Source organism: Ambystoma mexicanum, chromosome 2p, assembly GCF_040938575.1.
Source record: "Ambystoma mexicanum isolate Mex_15411 chromosome 2p, UKY_AmexF1_1, whole genome shotgun sequence".
Lineage (NCBI taxonomy): Eukaryota > Metazoa > Chordata > Amphibia > Caudata > Ambystomatidae > Ambystoma > Ambystoma mexicanum.
In genome coordinates, this window is record NC_090923.1 from 936,198,670 (window position 1) to 936,211,079 (window position 12,410).

General features: G+C 47.2%; 1 protein-coding gene across 1 annotated transcript in view; it reads right to left on the minus strand.

Annotated features, from left to right (window-relative positions):
• Positions 1-12,410, minus strand: part of LOC138566934 (placenta growth factor-like) — a 354,273-nt gene that overhangs the window by 25,784 nt on the left and 316,079 nt on the right. The window contains exons 4-5 of the mRNA XM_069644691.1: positions 12,094-12,173; positions 8,730-8,756 (exon numbers count right to left, since the gene is read on the minus strand). Coding sequence (XP_069500792.1) covers positions 8,730-8,756; positions 12,094-12,173 — 107 coding nt within the window. The remainder of the gene's footprint in view (positions 1-8,729; positions 8,757-12,093; positions 12,174-12,410) is intronic.

Here is a 12,410-nt window from a genome sequence, read left to right on the forward strand (position 1 = left end):
CCACAGCGCTTCACGCTCACTGTGCTTCGCATTTGTAGCTGTGTGCTCCAGGGCTTCCTGTGTCACAGAGATTACGGTCCTCACTGCAACAAATGTGCTTCATTCCACAGCACTTCACGCGCATGCTAATTTCTTTCAGTCGCGACTACGGCAAATGAAACAACTGTGCTTTACACCTTAGTGCTTCACGCGGTCCAGGCAAATTTGTACCACAGACGTTACGGTCTTTAGTGCAACAACTACGCTTTATCCACAGCGCTTCACGCTCACTGTCTTCGCGTGCTCCAGGCACATTTGTAGCTGTGTGCTCCAGGGCTTCCTGTGTCACAGAGATTACGGTCCTCACTGCAACAAATGTGCTTTATTCCACAGCACTTCACGCTCAAACTAATTTTTTTCAGTCCCCACTGATGTGCATTGTTGTGTTTCTTTGTGACACCAAGAGAGTCAGGATTGTCTACCAGGTGCCCCATACATGTGTTTTGTTATCAGGTGAGGCGCAATTACTCAAACCATAACAAACCAGCATATGAATCTCTGTACAAGGCCCCTGAAGACCTCACAATCTCACACATGTATCCTGCAGAACTCCTAACCCCTTACCTTGTCAGCGTCTCCCAACTGAAGAGCAGGCCGGAAGGGGGCTGCTATTTACACCCACATAGGACGTAGGGCACTAACCACCTTACACACTTTTAAGAGGGGACCTGGCCTGTCATCCACCACTGCGGTGTGCTCTACACAAGATGTTGGGTCACGTGGCAATGTCGGTTTTATTGGAATGCAGTATTTTACACCTTTGTGTGTGGTGACCACAGGATGAGATTGCAGGGGTTGGGGGACTGGTAGAGCCTTTGTTGGTGTGTCACAGTATTGGAGCTTAATGTGCCATGTGTTGATCAGCCCCGCTTGCTTATAATGGTGGTAGATCCCTGGTACAAACTACCAATGGGGAGTGGGACCTCCTGCTTGCAGAATATGTCACTGAGAAGTGGAGCCAACATCTTAAGATAACGAAGGGGGTGCGAGGGAGTTTGATGTTTCATGACCATTGTGAAGTTGTGTGCCTTTTACTACTGGGCTTACTGTGCATGTAACCTACAATGTGCAGGCAGAATGGGTCGGGAGGATAGATCAGGGGCAACGCATTCACCTTGGAAGCAAGACAACACAGAGCAACACAGGTTTGAATCCTGGTCCCGTGCTTAGAGACTGGTCTCCGGTATTAAGTGCGTTACAAAAGATAAATCAATTAACTGGAATGCCACACACAAGTCTGGAATGGCAGTGTAGTGGAACGTTTCGGTTTCCAGGTTGGTTGGTGACTGATTGAAAGTAGTTGCATGTCGCTGTTAGGTGGTTGGTGATGCCCCATTTCCCTACTATAAAAGGGAGTATAGTTTGCATGTACCGTGCCTTCCTGCAAGGTACCTCATGATTCTCAGCGGTGCCTGAGTTTGACTAGCCAACATGCTGCTGTCTCCTCGCTTCAGTCTAGATCCACCACATTAGGGCTGACCCGAGTGAGGGGAGCAATGGTGGAGTGCTGGACCATATAAGGAATGCACACTGAAAGGAGGACTAGCCATAAAACTGCAGAGCAAGGTACCCTATCTCACTATGGTAGAGCGATGCATGGAGCAAGAGTTGCTATACACTGGCTCATGGTTGAAAAGGATTTGGTATGAAGCCCTTGTAGATGCGAATCCTGTCCCTTCAGTGAAAGGGAGGCATCCTTGCATGCATGCATGCATGGCCAATGCCATGTTATGTTATTCTATTTTATTTATAATGCGCACCAAGAAGCCCGGAGGCGTAAGGGCCCTCTGCTCAGAGCAGGATCTCAACACATAACAAAAGTATGCACGCTGACACAACAAACACTCAAGTCACCAGACTGTCCACCGGGCACCCCCCAACCTAAACAAATACGTTTTTAATTTCTGTTTGAACATTTCGCACAATTTGATACCTTTAAGATTCAGAAGAATTGCATTCCATGCCTTGGGAGCGGCTGCAAAGAAAGCACCTTTACTGACTGGGGTCACTTTTAGTCCCTGGCACCACCAGTGAAGCAGTATCATTGGATCTGAGTGATCCCTGCACAGGCTTTCTCATAAGATGTTCTGCCAGATACTCTGGGCTAGTCCCCGCCAAACATATATGCACTATGGTCAACAGGGGATGTGATATTCCAGCTTCCATAGGTAGTCTGTGCAGATGTTTTCTAGCATCGGCGACGTGTTTGCTTCTTTTCAATCCTTCTGCTGCTCTCACGGCATGGCGTTGAGGCAGTGTCCCTCGGAAGCAGTGCAGACCTCCAGGTGAGGTGAACTCAGGACCAGAGGGCCCTCCTTGATTAGAACTAGAAAGAGATATTATAATGGCAAATATGGACCGAGATTTTAGAGGTCATCAGGAGCTCGTAGGTGTTCTAAATAAAGTGTAATAGGGTCGAACTTAGATTCAATGTTCTTAAGTAGAGTTTAATGAGGACTTGAGCATTCCTCGAAGCAACGGACTTCAACGAGGGATGTTGTTATGCCTTTGGTAACTGCAACGAGAGGGGACTTACTAGACTGTGAGCGTGAATGTGAGTGGAAGGCATCGGGAAGCATAGAAGCGGTGCCAGGGCTCAGAGGTAGAAGAGGGAGCGTGTGCCTTTAAACCATATTGTTTGCCACAGCGATAGCAGCGCTAAACGTAAAAAAGAAAATGCGAAAAGGGACTGGTGTGTAACTAGGTGGCTGGGGAAAAACGTGAGGTGTTTGAAGACAGCATTCAAGAGCGCTGCAAGAACATGCAGACAGTAGACGGGTTCCTGTTGGAGATGGGGAAAGGGCGATCTCGCCTCACGATTCACCACACACACGTTTGCAATTAGGTTTATTGGCGGAAGGTTGTTAAATGATATGAGGACCCCAGGGGCATCCAATGTCTGCCCAGATTAACGATACAGACCTTTATTTATTTATTGTTCACTTGTTAGGTTCTTATACAGGAAGCAAATACTTGTTCAAAGCACCCACATGGCAACAGGGAGGGGACAGGGGATGATAGGCTAGGTGGAGACCCTGACTCGGGTATCATCTATAAGAAGTACACTTGCTGCCTAGTGACAGAAGGAGCATTGCGTGGTTCACAGAAAGGGGGTGCCCCAGTCTTCTGCTGTGAGGAAAGCAGGCGGCTAGCCGGTGTTCATACACCAGTAAAGTCCTGGACAGCACAGCAACTAATCGCTTCTGCCCCCACAACCTCGCATGTTATCTCTTTGGCCCGGTTCCAGGTGGCAGGAGCTACACTTCTATTCGTGGCCACTGTGTTCACACATGACCATGAATGACCATGCCTCTGAAGCCTGCCCAGTATTTCTGACCAGCGTCGACTTCGTGCCCTCAATTTTGAGGATCTCAACATAAGGCATACATGTATGCTGCAGGGCTACAAAGAGATTTAGGCACTATTCAGTGCAAGTTACTGCCAGGTCACAAGCCAAAATGATTGAGCTTCAGAAGCGCTACTAGACCTAAGCGGCTTTCCCTATCCGGTGTATCAAATTATTATGGTACCTCTTCCATGCTGAGACAATGGCACGGCATGGGGGAAGACTTCATCGTAAGTAATGTCTCTGATTTGATAATGTTAATTGATTTTTCTAGAGCACAACTCATAAATCCCCGTCAGCCAGTGATAGAATAACGGTATGAATTAAGTAAATAAACCAATTAACCTCAACATTCCCATACACCACCCATCTCGCCACAAGAAAGCTGCTAATTACCGGCCATTCCCAATTTTTTATGAGGCTAAACTCATTGGGCATATGGAAATGATTCTTTTCACCCTCAATTTAGATGGGGCGGATGCGGAGGAAAAGTACATAAAAATGCCTGCTGCATCTCTGTACACATCCGCCTCCTTCTGGTCAGGTGGTGAGGATTCCCACTCAGCGCGGCATTCCCATGCACAAACTCCAAACCGGGGTTCCTGCATCGCACAGGGAATCCTCAAGCTGCCCTGAAGTGATCGGTGAGCCATCGTTATGGACTGTAACTTCCTTTCCTGCTGTGGGAAAAATCAGGTGCGGTCCTCAGACATCAATGGGCATTGAAGGCTGCCATGTTAGTCCTTGCGCCCGCCATTTTAGATCTCTGAAATTCGATGTTATACAAGATGGAGACCAAATGTGACCTAGTGCATTCCCGGTTCCCCGTGCCTCTCAGGGAACAGCTGCAGTAACTCCTTGAGCCGTGTCTCCTCTGTGTGGAGGTGGTCCAGAATGAGGGTGAACCACCCCACTGCACGAACGCAGTCCCGGTTGGCCTTTTTCACACTCATTTACAGTGCTCGTCGGAATGAGGCCGTGCTGGAAATATCAACGCCTTCGGTGCATGCTCGAGTTTCAGCTACTGGGACTCATAGTTCCCGGTTCAGAAATAATTGTGCAAATGCAGTCTTGACGCATAGCCTCCTTTCCATGTGTAAACTCTTTCATACTTGTACTTCTGGGATGATCCCAGCCATGCGAACCGTCTTCTACCCACAAGGCATCTCACCATTCTTGCCCGTGTCTGAGTGTAGCACAGAAAGCATCGAGTCATCTACACACTGGTTTCAAAGCCTGATCCAATAGGCAAAGGATGAATCCATGGAGGCTGGAGTTCTGGTGTTTACACCACCATACCGGAGTGCGGTTCACTATGTGGAGCTATCAGAGGTGTGCTGCTGGGTCCAACTGACCACACCTTGGTAAGGTAGGGCACCCGACAGGGGGCAAATCAGGTAGATATGCAGCAGACATGATGCCACACCATGGCATCAATGCCAGGGAGAGGCCATCCCTGAGCATTTTTCCAGATTGTATTTCCCCATCAGCCCCTTATCTCCTTCCCTTCAAGTCTGTCTAGCAGGGAACACATGATACATGATGGACTTTTACCACGCTCTGAGTTACACTTTGATAGCCCCTGCACATGACATGTGAGTGCTGTGCTCATGTGCACTACCAGAGATACAGTGGTCACACATGCCTTGCAGTGGAGCACACTTTCTTATCCAGGACGTTGGAACGTTGTCCTTTTGGCTTCTGAGCTGCTCCTTACTCCTGACTTGCACTAGTGCCCAAGTCTTTGTTTAAAGCATGAAAACGTGTTACTGTTGCGGGAGCGGTCCTTGTCGGTGGTGTCTTGCGTCTTCTCTGTTTTAGCTCGAGGACATGCCAGTCCGTTAGAGTCCTTCGACCAGGCACTACATCAGAATAAGATATAGTGATTTGCGAGGATATCACTCAGTTGGTATGATAGTGTGGGCAGGATACAGAGAGTGAGAAAGGAGAGACACGGACTGAAAGGGCGTGGATGATGCCATGCTCCTTGAGCCTCCCTGCGGCATGGGGTGCCACAGGGTGCTTTTTTCCATTCCTGCCACTCACGTTCATCCAGGGGGTTGGATGGCAGACACGCTGTGAGATGGTTTTCATCTTTCCTATGTGGACACACTCAATTTGCCCAGGTGGGATCCTGCAGCACTAACCCCCTCCCCATGCCATGTTGCATGCCCCAGGGGTTGATATGATCTGTCATGCTATTTAACATTTCCACAGAACTGACGAGAGGTTCGGCATTGGGACCGAGCTCCACCATCAAACAGTTTGCTGATGACGTCCAACTCTGTCTTCAGGTGTCATCCTTGGCAGACATCCACCACCTTAGGGCCTCATCAGATGGCCAGACATCTTCAAGAATTAAAATAGATGTGGTTGTCAAACAGGGCAGTGCCCTTGCCCCCATCTTGTTTTGCCTCTTTATGAATGGGGTTATTGATCGCCTGGTGGGCCAGCAGAACGATACCCCATTGCATGCATGTGAGCCAATACCTCTCCCCCTATTTGCGGATGGTGTGGTTCTCCTCTCACCGACTCCTAGGGGTCTCCAGAGACAACTGGCAACCTTTGAAAGTTTTGCGAGGAAAATGGGCTCGCAATAAACATGCAGAAAACACAGTCAATGGTGTTCAGCAAAAAGGGCACCAGGAAAATCCCCAGGCTCAGAGTATGTCTGAGAGGTGGCATTATCGAGCAGAAAATGAGCTATGAGTATCTGGGGGTCCGAGTGACGGCCAGCTGTGCCGGAACAACCAGTAAGGTGAGCAGGGATAAACTGACTACGTGTGGTGCGGCTGTACTCAGATTTACGCAGGCCTATGGGTCTGGTCAGTGTCTTTCTACAGATTTATATGAGCCAGGTACGGCAGGCAGCCCTTTATGGGGCCGAACTCTGGGGCATGTGTAATTTAGGAATGCTACAGGTGGCAGAGTTGACATTTTTTGAGTCCATATCAGGGCAGCCAGCCAATGCACCCAATATCCTGGTTCTGTGGGAATTGGGCTTACAGGGCATTGGCTTTGCCTGTCGAACAAGTCTAGTGTCCCTATGGGCTAGAGTATGGTCAAATGGTAATCTGGATCACTATAGGAGGGCTGTTAGGGATGTTTTGACTCACCCGGGAGGGCATGATCTACCCTGGGTTCGAGCCATAAGAAAAGAGCTGGTTGCAATGGGGATGGAAGGCTACTGGCTACAGCCCAAATCGATCCCGACTAATTTCAACATCTTATTCAATAAGGTTATTGTAGCTAGATGGGATGGAGATTCCAGGGTGAAGCGTATATGCTCAGCTAGTTTGGCCCCCTATCTATCCAGGGAAATTGCCCATGGCTTTGAAAGTTATCTGGATAGTATGCAGGGGAAGTTAATGAAGGCCCTATACATGAAGTTGTGTATTGGTAAATTACCCTTGGCTAGTCTAAAGTACATCAGGAACCCAAGTAATCCAGTAGTTTGTCCCTTTTGTCCTAAGGAAGAAGAGAACACTGTGCACTTTATCCTGTTCTGACCAGCCTATGCCAGCATCAGGAGAAACTGGCTGATACCACTTTTTAAACAATTGCATCTGAGAACGCTTAAAGTAGCCTTGTGTCTTTGGTGGGAGAAAGTGAAATCTCACATTATTGTACTGGGAGCTTTTAGTTGCAGGCTTGCGAAAAGGGATCCTCAGTTGTAGCTTCAACGGTGAGAGATCCATTGGTACCGGACCCTTAATAGGGCCTTTTTATATTGTAAAGTTTTAAAACATTTTATATTGTAGTGTTCCTTTTGTATTGATACAAAATATACCTTTGTTATGTCAATGATGTTGACATTTTTGTATGTTACTTTTATGAGCCATTTGGGTCGAAATAAAGGAATAAGGAAAGAAAGGTAAATATGCAGAGGTAGACCCCACAACCTCCTCATACTCCCCTCAAATTATTTATTACCCTAACCCACCACCACATAAAATTGTGCTGGAATGCGCTGTAAAAATGTCAGCATTTTCAGATTTGGTATTTTGGGTTGCAGAATGATGGGGTGATACCCAACATCTCTTTTCTGCAGGCGGTTTCTAGGAACACATTGCAGAAATGACCAAATCCTGAGGGTGTTTCTGATGTCTTGCCCTTTGTTAAGCCAATGCTTCTATCATGGATGATGGGAACGCAACTCTCTCAAAGCTCTTCTCTTTGACTACTTGACTCCTCTGCTGCTCTTGTTTTCTAGGGGTCTTGTAGGTTCTGCCACATCACCCCTATTCTAGTTTCATTGGCTTCCCTATCGCATCCAGTTTAAGCTATGCTGTATCTCCTTCAAAGCACTTGCCCTGAGGGATGCTATCTGTTTTCCCCAAAAAACAGAAGATCGCTGGTGTCCTCGCCAACACATTGGTGCATGCAAATGCCAAAATTCTACTGCACTTAATTTTCCAACCAGTCATTCTCAGTGGCTCATGGTCCCAGACGCGCCCCCTTTTTTAATTTAGTTTCTGCTGTATTTTCAAGTTCTTTTCCCTGTGGTTCCCAACTCATCATTCTTCCCATTGTCATGTTAGCCACTAACAGAGGCGTTGCTATGGGGAGCCTGAGGTGGCTCTAGCCTCAGGTCTTTTGGTTGCAGCCCTGGATAAAAGCTGAGGGGTTACAACCAAAAAGGCTAACTAGCCCCAATTCCCGACAGTTCCGACATTAGCGTAGCCCTGGATCTTTTCCAGACCTAGCAACACCCCTGGCCATGTGTTTTTATAGATATACAGGGGTTGTGCGGGTCTGTAGCTGACATGCACGTGGGGGTCTGCTATAGCCTTGTGTAAGTTGTATTGTGTCATAACTTCCTATTTTTGAAAAATCACAAAATCAGCAATCTCCCAAAATCACCTATACTGATAGCAGCACAGGGCCGGACCCCGCTCCATCCCGCTCCACCCCTGTGCAGAGTGAAAGGGCGGAGTTGGTGAAATTTCACTATTGCAAGTACACCCTAGACTTAAAATTTCAGCCGAGCAACTGTTCTGGGGCTGGAGCCAACAATCGCAAATCGGCAATTTCCCGAAATTGCCTGTACTGAAAGCACAGGGTCAGACCCTGCCCTGTAGAGGGCAAATGTGTGGGGCTGGTCAAATTTCACTTTCGCTAGTACACCCAATACTCGTATGCCGACCGTGGGCCAAACTTTCAGCCCACCAATTGCTACGGGGCTGGTGCCAACCCAGAACATACAAACACACCTTCACAAATATATACATAGATTTCTTTTAGCTTCTGTATAGTGCCTTGTTGCCTCATCTGATGATAGAGCGCTGTATTATATTTTAAAAGAAATTACATTAAAAAAAGTTGTGAGGAAAAATGTACATACCCGTGCTTTTGTCGTTTCCTCCTGCGCCTAAAAACAAAGAAAGGACAACTCATTATATACCTGGGGTACAATGGCATTACGAAATTCGCCAGCACCTTGCATCTCTTCAGGTCAAGCGGAGTAACAGTGCCCAACTTTGAGCAACACATGGGTGAATGAGCATGTGAATTAAGGATTTGTTTTATGGGTCTTGTTGAGTGTTTGCTAGGTGCAGAGACCACATCAGGGGTGCGAGCATTTGGCCGCTGTAACATTGCCCGATAAAGAAGTTGTTTTTTTCAGCAGGTGTTTAATTGTCAGTAGGTTTCTCAGGGGTTTAAGGGATGCGCGCTGGGGTTGCCCGGGAGAGTGTGCGGGAATGGTAACACGATGGCAGAGGTGCGGGGGGCTGTGCTTGCTGATAGATATGATGGGCGGGCAATTACGTCGAAAGAGATAGGTATGTTTGTCAGCGGGGTACCTAGTAGGTATTCGCTATCGCCAATGATTTGCTTGGCAGCAGGATACTTGGCGACAGGAGGAGGACTGTGTCTGTGTCTATTGGGCAGCAGGGCATCCAGACAGTCTTGGCCTCAAAGGTGCGGGCGAGCACCCCTTGGCAGGTGTATGCGCAGAAGAGTGTGCTTGTGTCGTGAGAGTGCAAGGCAGTAGGGTGCCCCACACGAGGTGCCAAGCGGACTTCATGTTACCTGGAGATCACTCTACCTGCACTGTTTTCTTTATCCAGACCATTAGTATTGGGTGCTTAAATTCATTTGGCCACTTGAAATTGAGTAATACTACAACTCCTACATGGCATTTTTGTTAAATTAAAGCCTAGATCTGGACATCTTATGCCCAGTTGTTCAGTATCTTTTTTTGTGACATTTTTACGTACTTTGCTTTGAAGAATTGACTGTTACTGTTATATCATGGACGAGTTCGACACGTTTCTTCATGCAGCCTGGAGTGCCCTCAAGTGGTGAACATTAAGGATAACGTTTCTTTTAGTTGCCGAGAGCATTTTTCCCTCATATTTTTTTCTTTGCATAATACTACTGACAAATGTATGGTAAAATAGCCCAGCGCAAATTCATTAGAAAATGGCCTTTGTTCTCTACCAAGGCATCCTGCACACTGGCAACGATGATTCTGTCTTTTCACAGAGTCTATTTGTAAGGCTTGCATCTCTAGTAGAGGGCAACAGACACCTCAGGCAGAGAGGAATGCAGTGAAGTGTGAAAGGTGCTCTATTCTCTGACCAGTTGCAAGAAGTGTTAATATTTGGAACATATTCATTTAAATGCCTACAGCTGCCTTTTCATTCTGTATCTCCTTCAATGTAAGCTGCACGAATATGTGAAACAATGAGCAAACACAGGTGACTTAATCATACATGCTCTTCTGGGCTGCTTCTTTACATTTTAAAAATAGAACACGTGATAGGACCTTTGACAACAATCTCAAGTTGTTCCATATCAGGTGTGAAATATTCACAATGCTTGCCATTTAGGCTCACTTCATGTTGCACCCTGTAGCACCAGTACCTGTCGAACCTCATTTGTAATGTAAAAAAGCTATAAGTATCATAGAGCAATGCACAATGGGGTGCAAAGAAAGCCTAGACTGCAGGATATGACTTGCAATCTGTGCCACAAGCGCTTACATCTTTATTGCTTCTCACTAGTTATGTGAGGATGTGTTTTATACCCAGGTGTTGGGTTGTGCTTCTTATCATGCAGATTACAGCTGTGTGTAGCAAATTATCAATCATTTACAACTAGAATAATGTGGATTCTTCTTATAGGACCAGGTCTACAAACATGCAGATCTCCAGCGAGGTCTAGATATATGCACACACATGCATATTGCAAAACCAGAAGGTTATGGCGGGAAGGTTTAGAATGAATCTTAACCACGGGCACAGCTCCGGGCAACCATCCAGACCATCTTTTTTCGCCTGCTAGGCCACTACAGAAAGGGAACGACAACGTGCAAATTAAGCTTGAGCCCACCCCAAAAGAGGAACGATGGTCTGGAGGGTTGCCCAGATCAATGTCAGAGGTTAAGATGAATTCTAAACCTTCCAGCCATCAGCTCTTGTGTTTTGTTATAGTCAACCGGATGAGACGTGGGTCTTGTGGCTGCTGGGCCTAGAGACCCAAGCTACTCCTCACTGATGACACCCAATGAGACTGAAACATGTTTGGGGATGCTTGTGGTGTCCTGCAGAGGGGATGTGACCTAGCAGTTCGGGCTGGGCTGCCCCTTTTGTTGTGGGACAAAGCCTGGTGTGCATATGGTCTTTTCCCTTCTGTAATGGCTTGGCAGGTTGCAAAATGATAGTCTGGAGGGTTGCCCAGAGCCGCGCCAGTGGTTACAATTAATTTAAATCCTTCATGATTTCACCTTCTGGTTTTGCTAAAGTCACCCTGAGCGGGATGGTATGCCCAGAAGTAGGTTCAGAGCCTGCTGGTGCTAAAGACCCAAGCTACTCATTACTGATGATGCCCAATGAGGCCAAAACATGTCTGGGGATGCTTGTGGTGTCCTGCAGAAGGGATGTGACCCAGCAGTTCGGGCTGGACTGCCCCTTTTGGGGTGGGACCAAGCCTGGTTTGGTAATGACTTGGCAGGTGAAGTACGATGGTCTGGAGGGTTGCCCAGAGCAATGTCAGAGGTTGAGATTAATTATAAACTTTCCAACTATCACCTCTTTTGTTTTTCTGTTTGAATTATACCACAAGTGTCTCTGCCTTTTGTCTTTCTGAAATTGATCAAAGGAGTAACTCTAAGCTGGTTATTTTTAATGCTGTGAAGCAGCAAAACTGCGGTCGCAACCACTATGCAAAAGCAAGTTAGTATTATTATTGAAGAGAATTGTGTCATATGAAGGTGTTCCTGGCACTCAATGGAGGTGCACAGCAACATAAGGCTGAATCTGGGCAGATGTAGATGTCACGGTCACCCCACTTTGGGAGTCAGCAAACTGCAGTATTTACGTACACTCGGCGAGCGGAGCCGCTCTGCGGTCCACTGTGTAACCAAAGCCACAAAGAGGAATGGCTTTTTGCACAGGCCTTACCCAATAAGGTGACATGCTTAAACCTTTTATGCACCTGACACCATTTACACAATTGCTCAGCCCGGCCGCACTCCTCACAGCACTTTATAAATGAGTGGTGCAGGAGCTAGGAGATGCAGGTGCAGAGTAGAGCCTGGTTGAGTAGATAGTTGTTACTTCCATCCCATTTTTGAAGAAGGGGAACAGAATGAAAGGATGACACATTTTCCTGGGCCCCTAGGTCTTTGCCCCAGAGCGCCTTCTCATCCATCCCTTTCCCCTGCTGTGATCAGTACAGCTGAGTGTCTGCCCGTCTGTTACCTGCACTCGCAGATGCTGTGCTCTGTGAAGGTCATCTCCTCCGGCACAGTATTCTCCTCGATCGGACTCACTCGAATGACCTGAAAGAAAAGGCACACACTAGAGCAAGGGTAAGAGAAAGGGCACACAGACTCAGTACTGAATGGCAGCACCATAGGCCCAGAAGTACCCATGGATGGGCCTTTTAAGAAATTGGTAGAATACCGTAGGGCCCCCCTTGGGTAAAAATGTTGGTGCTGGGCCCCGTTGTCTAAAATAATGTTGCTAGATCTCCACAGAAGCCACATCTGCTTATATGCCTAAAATCGGTACCTAAC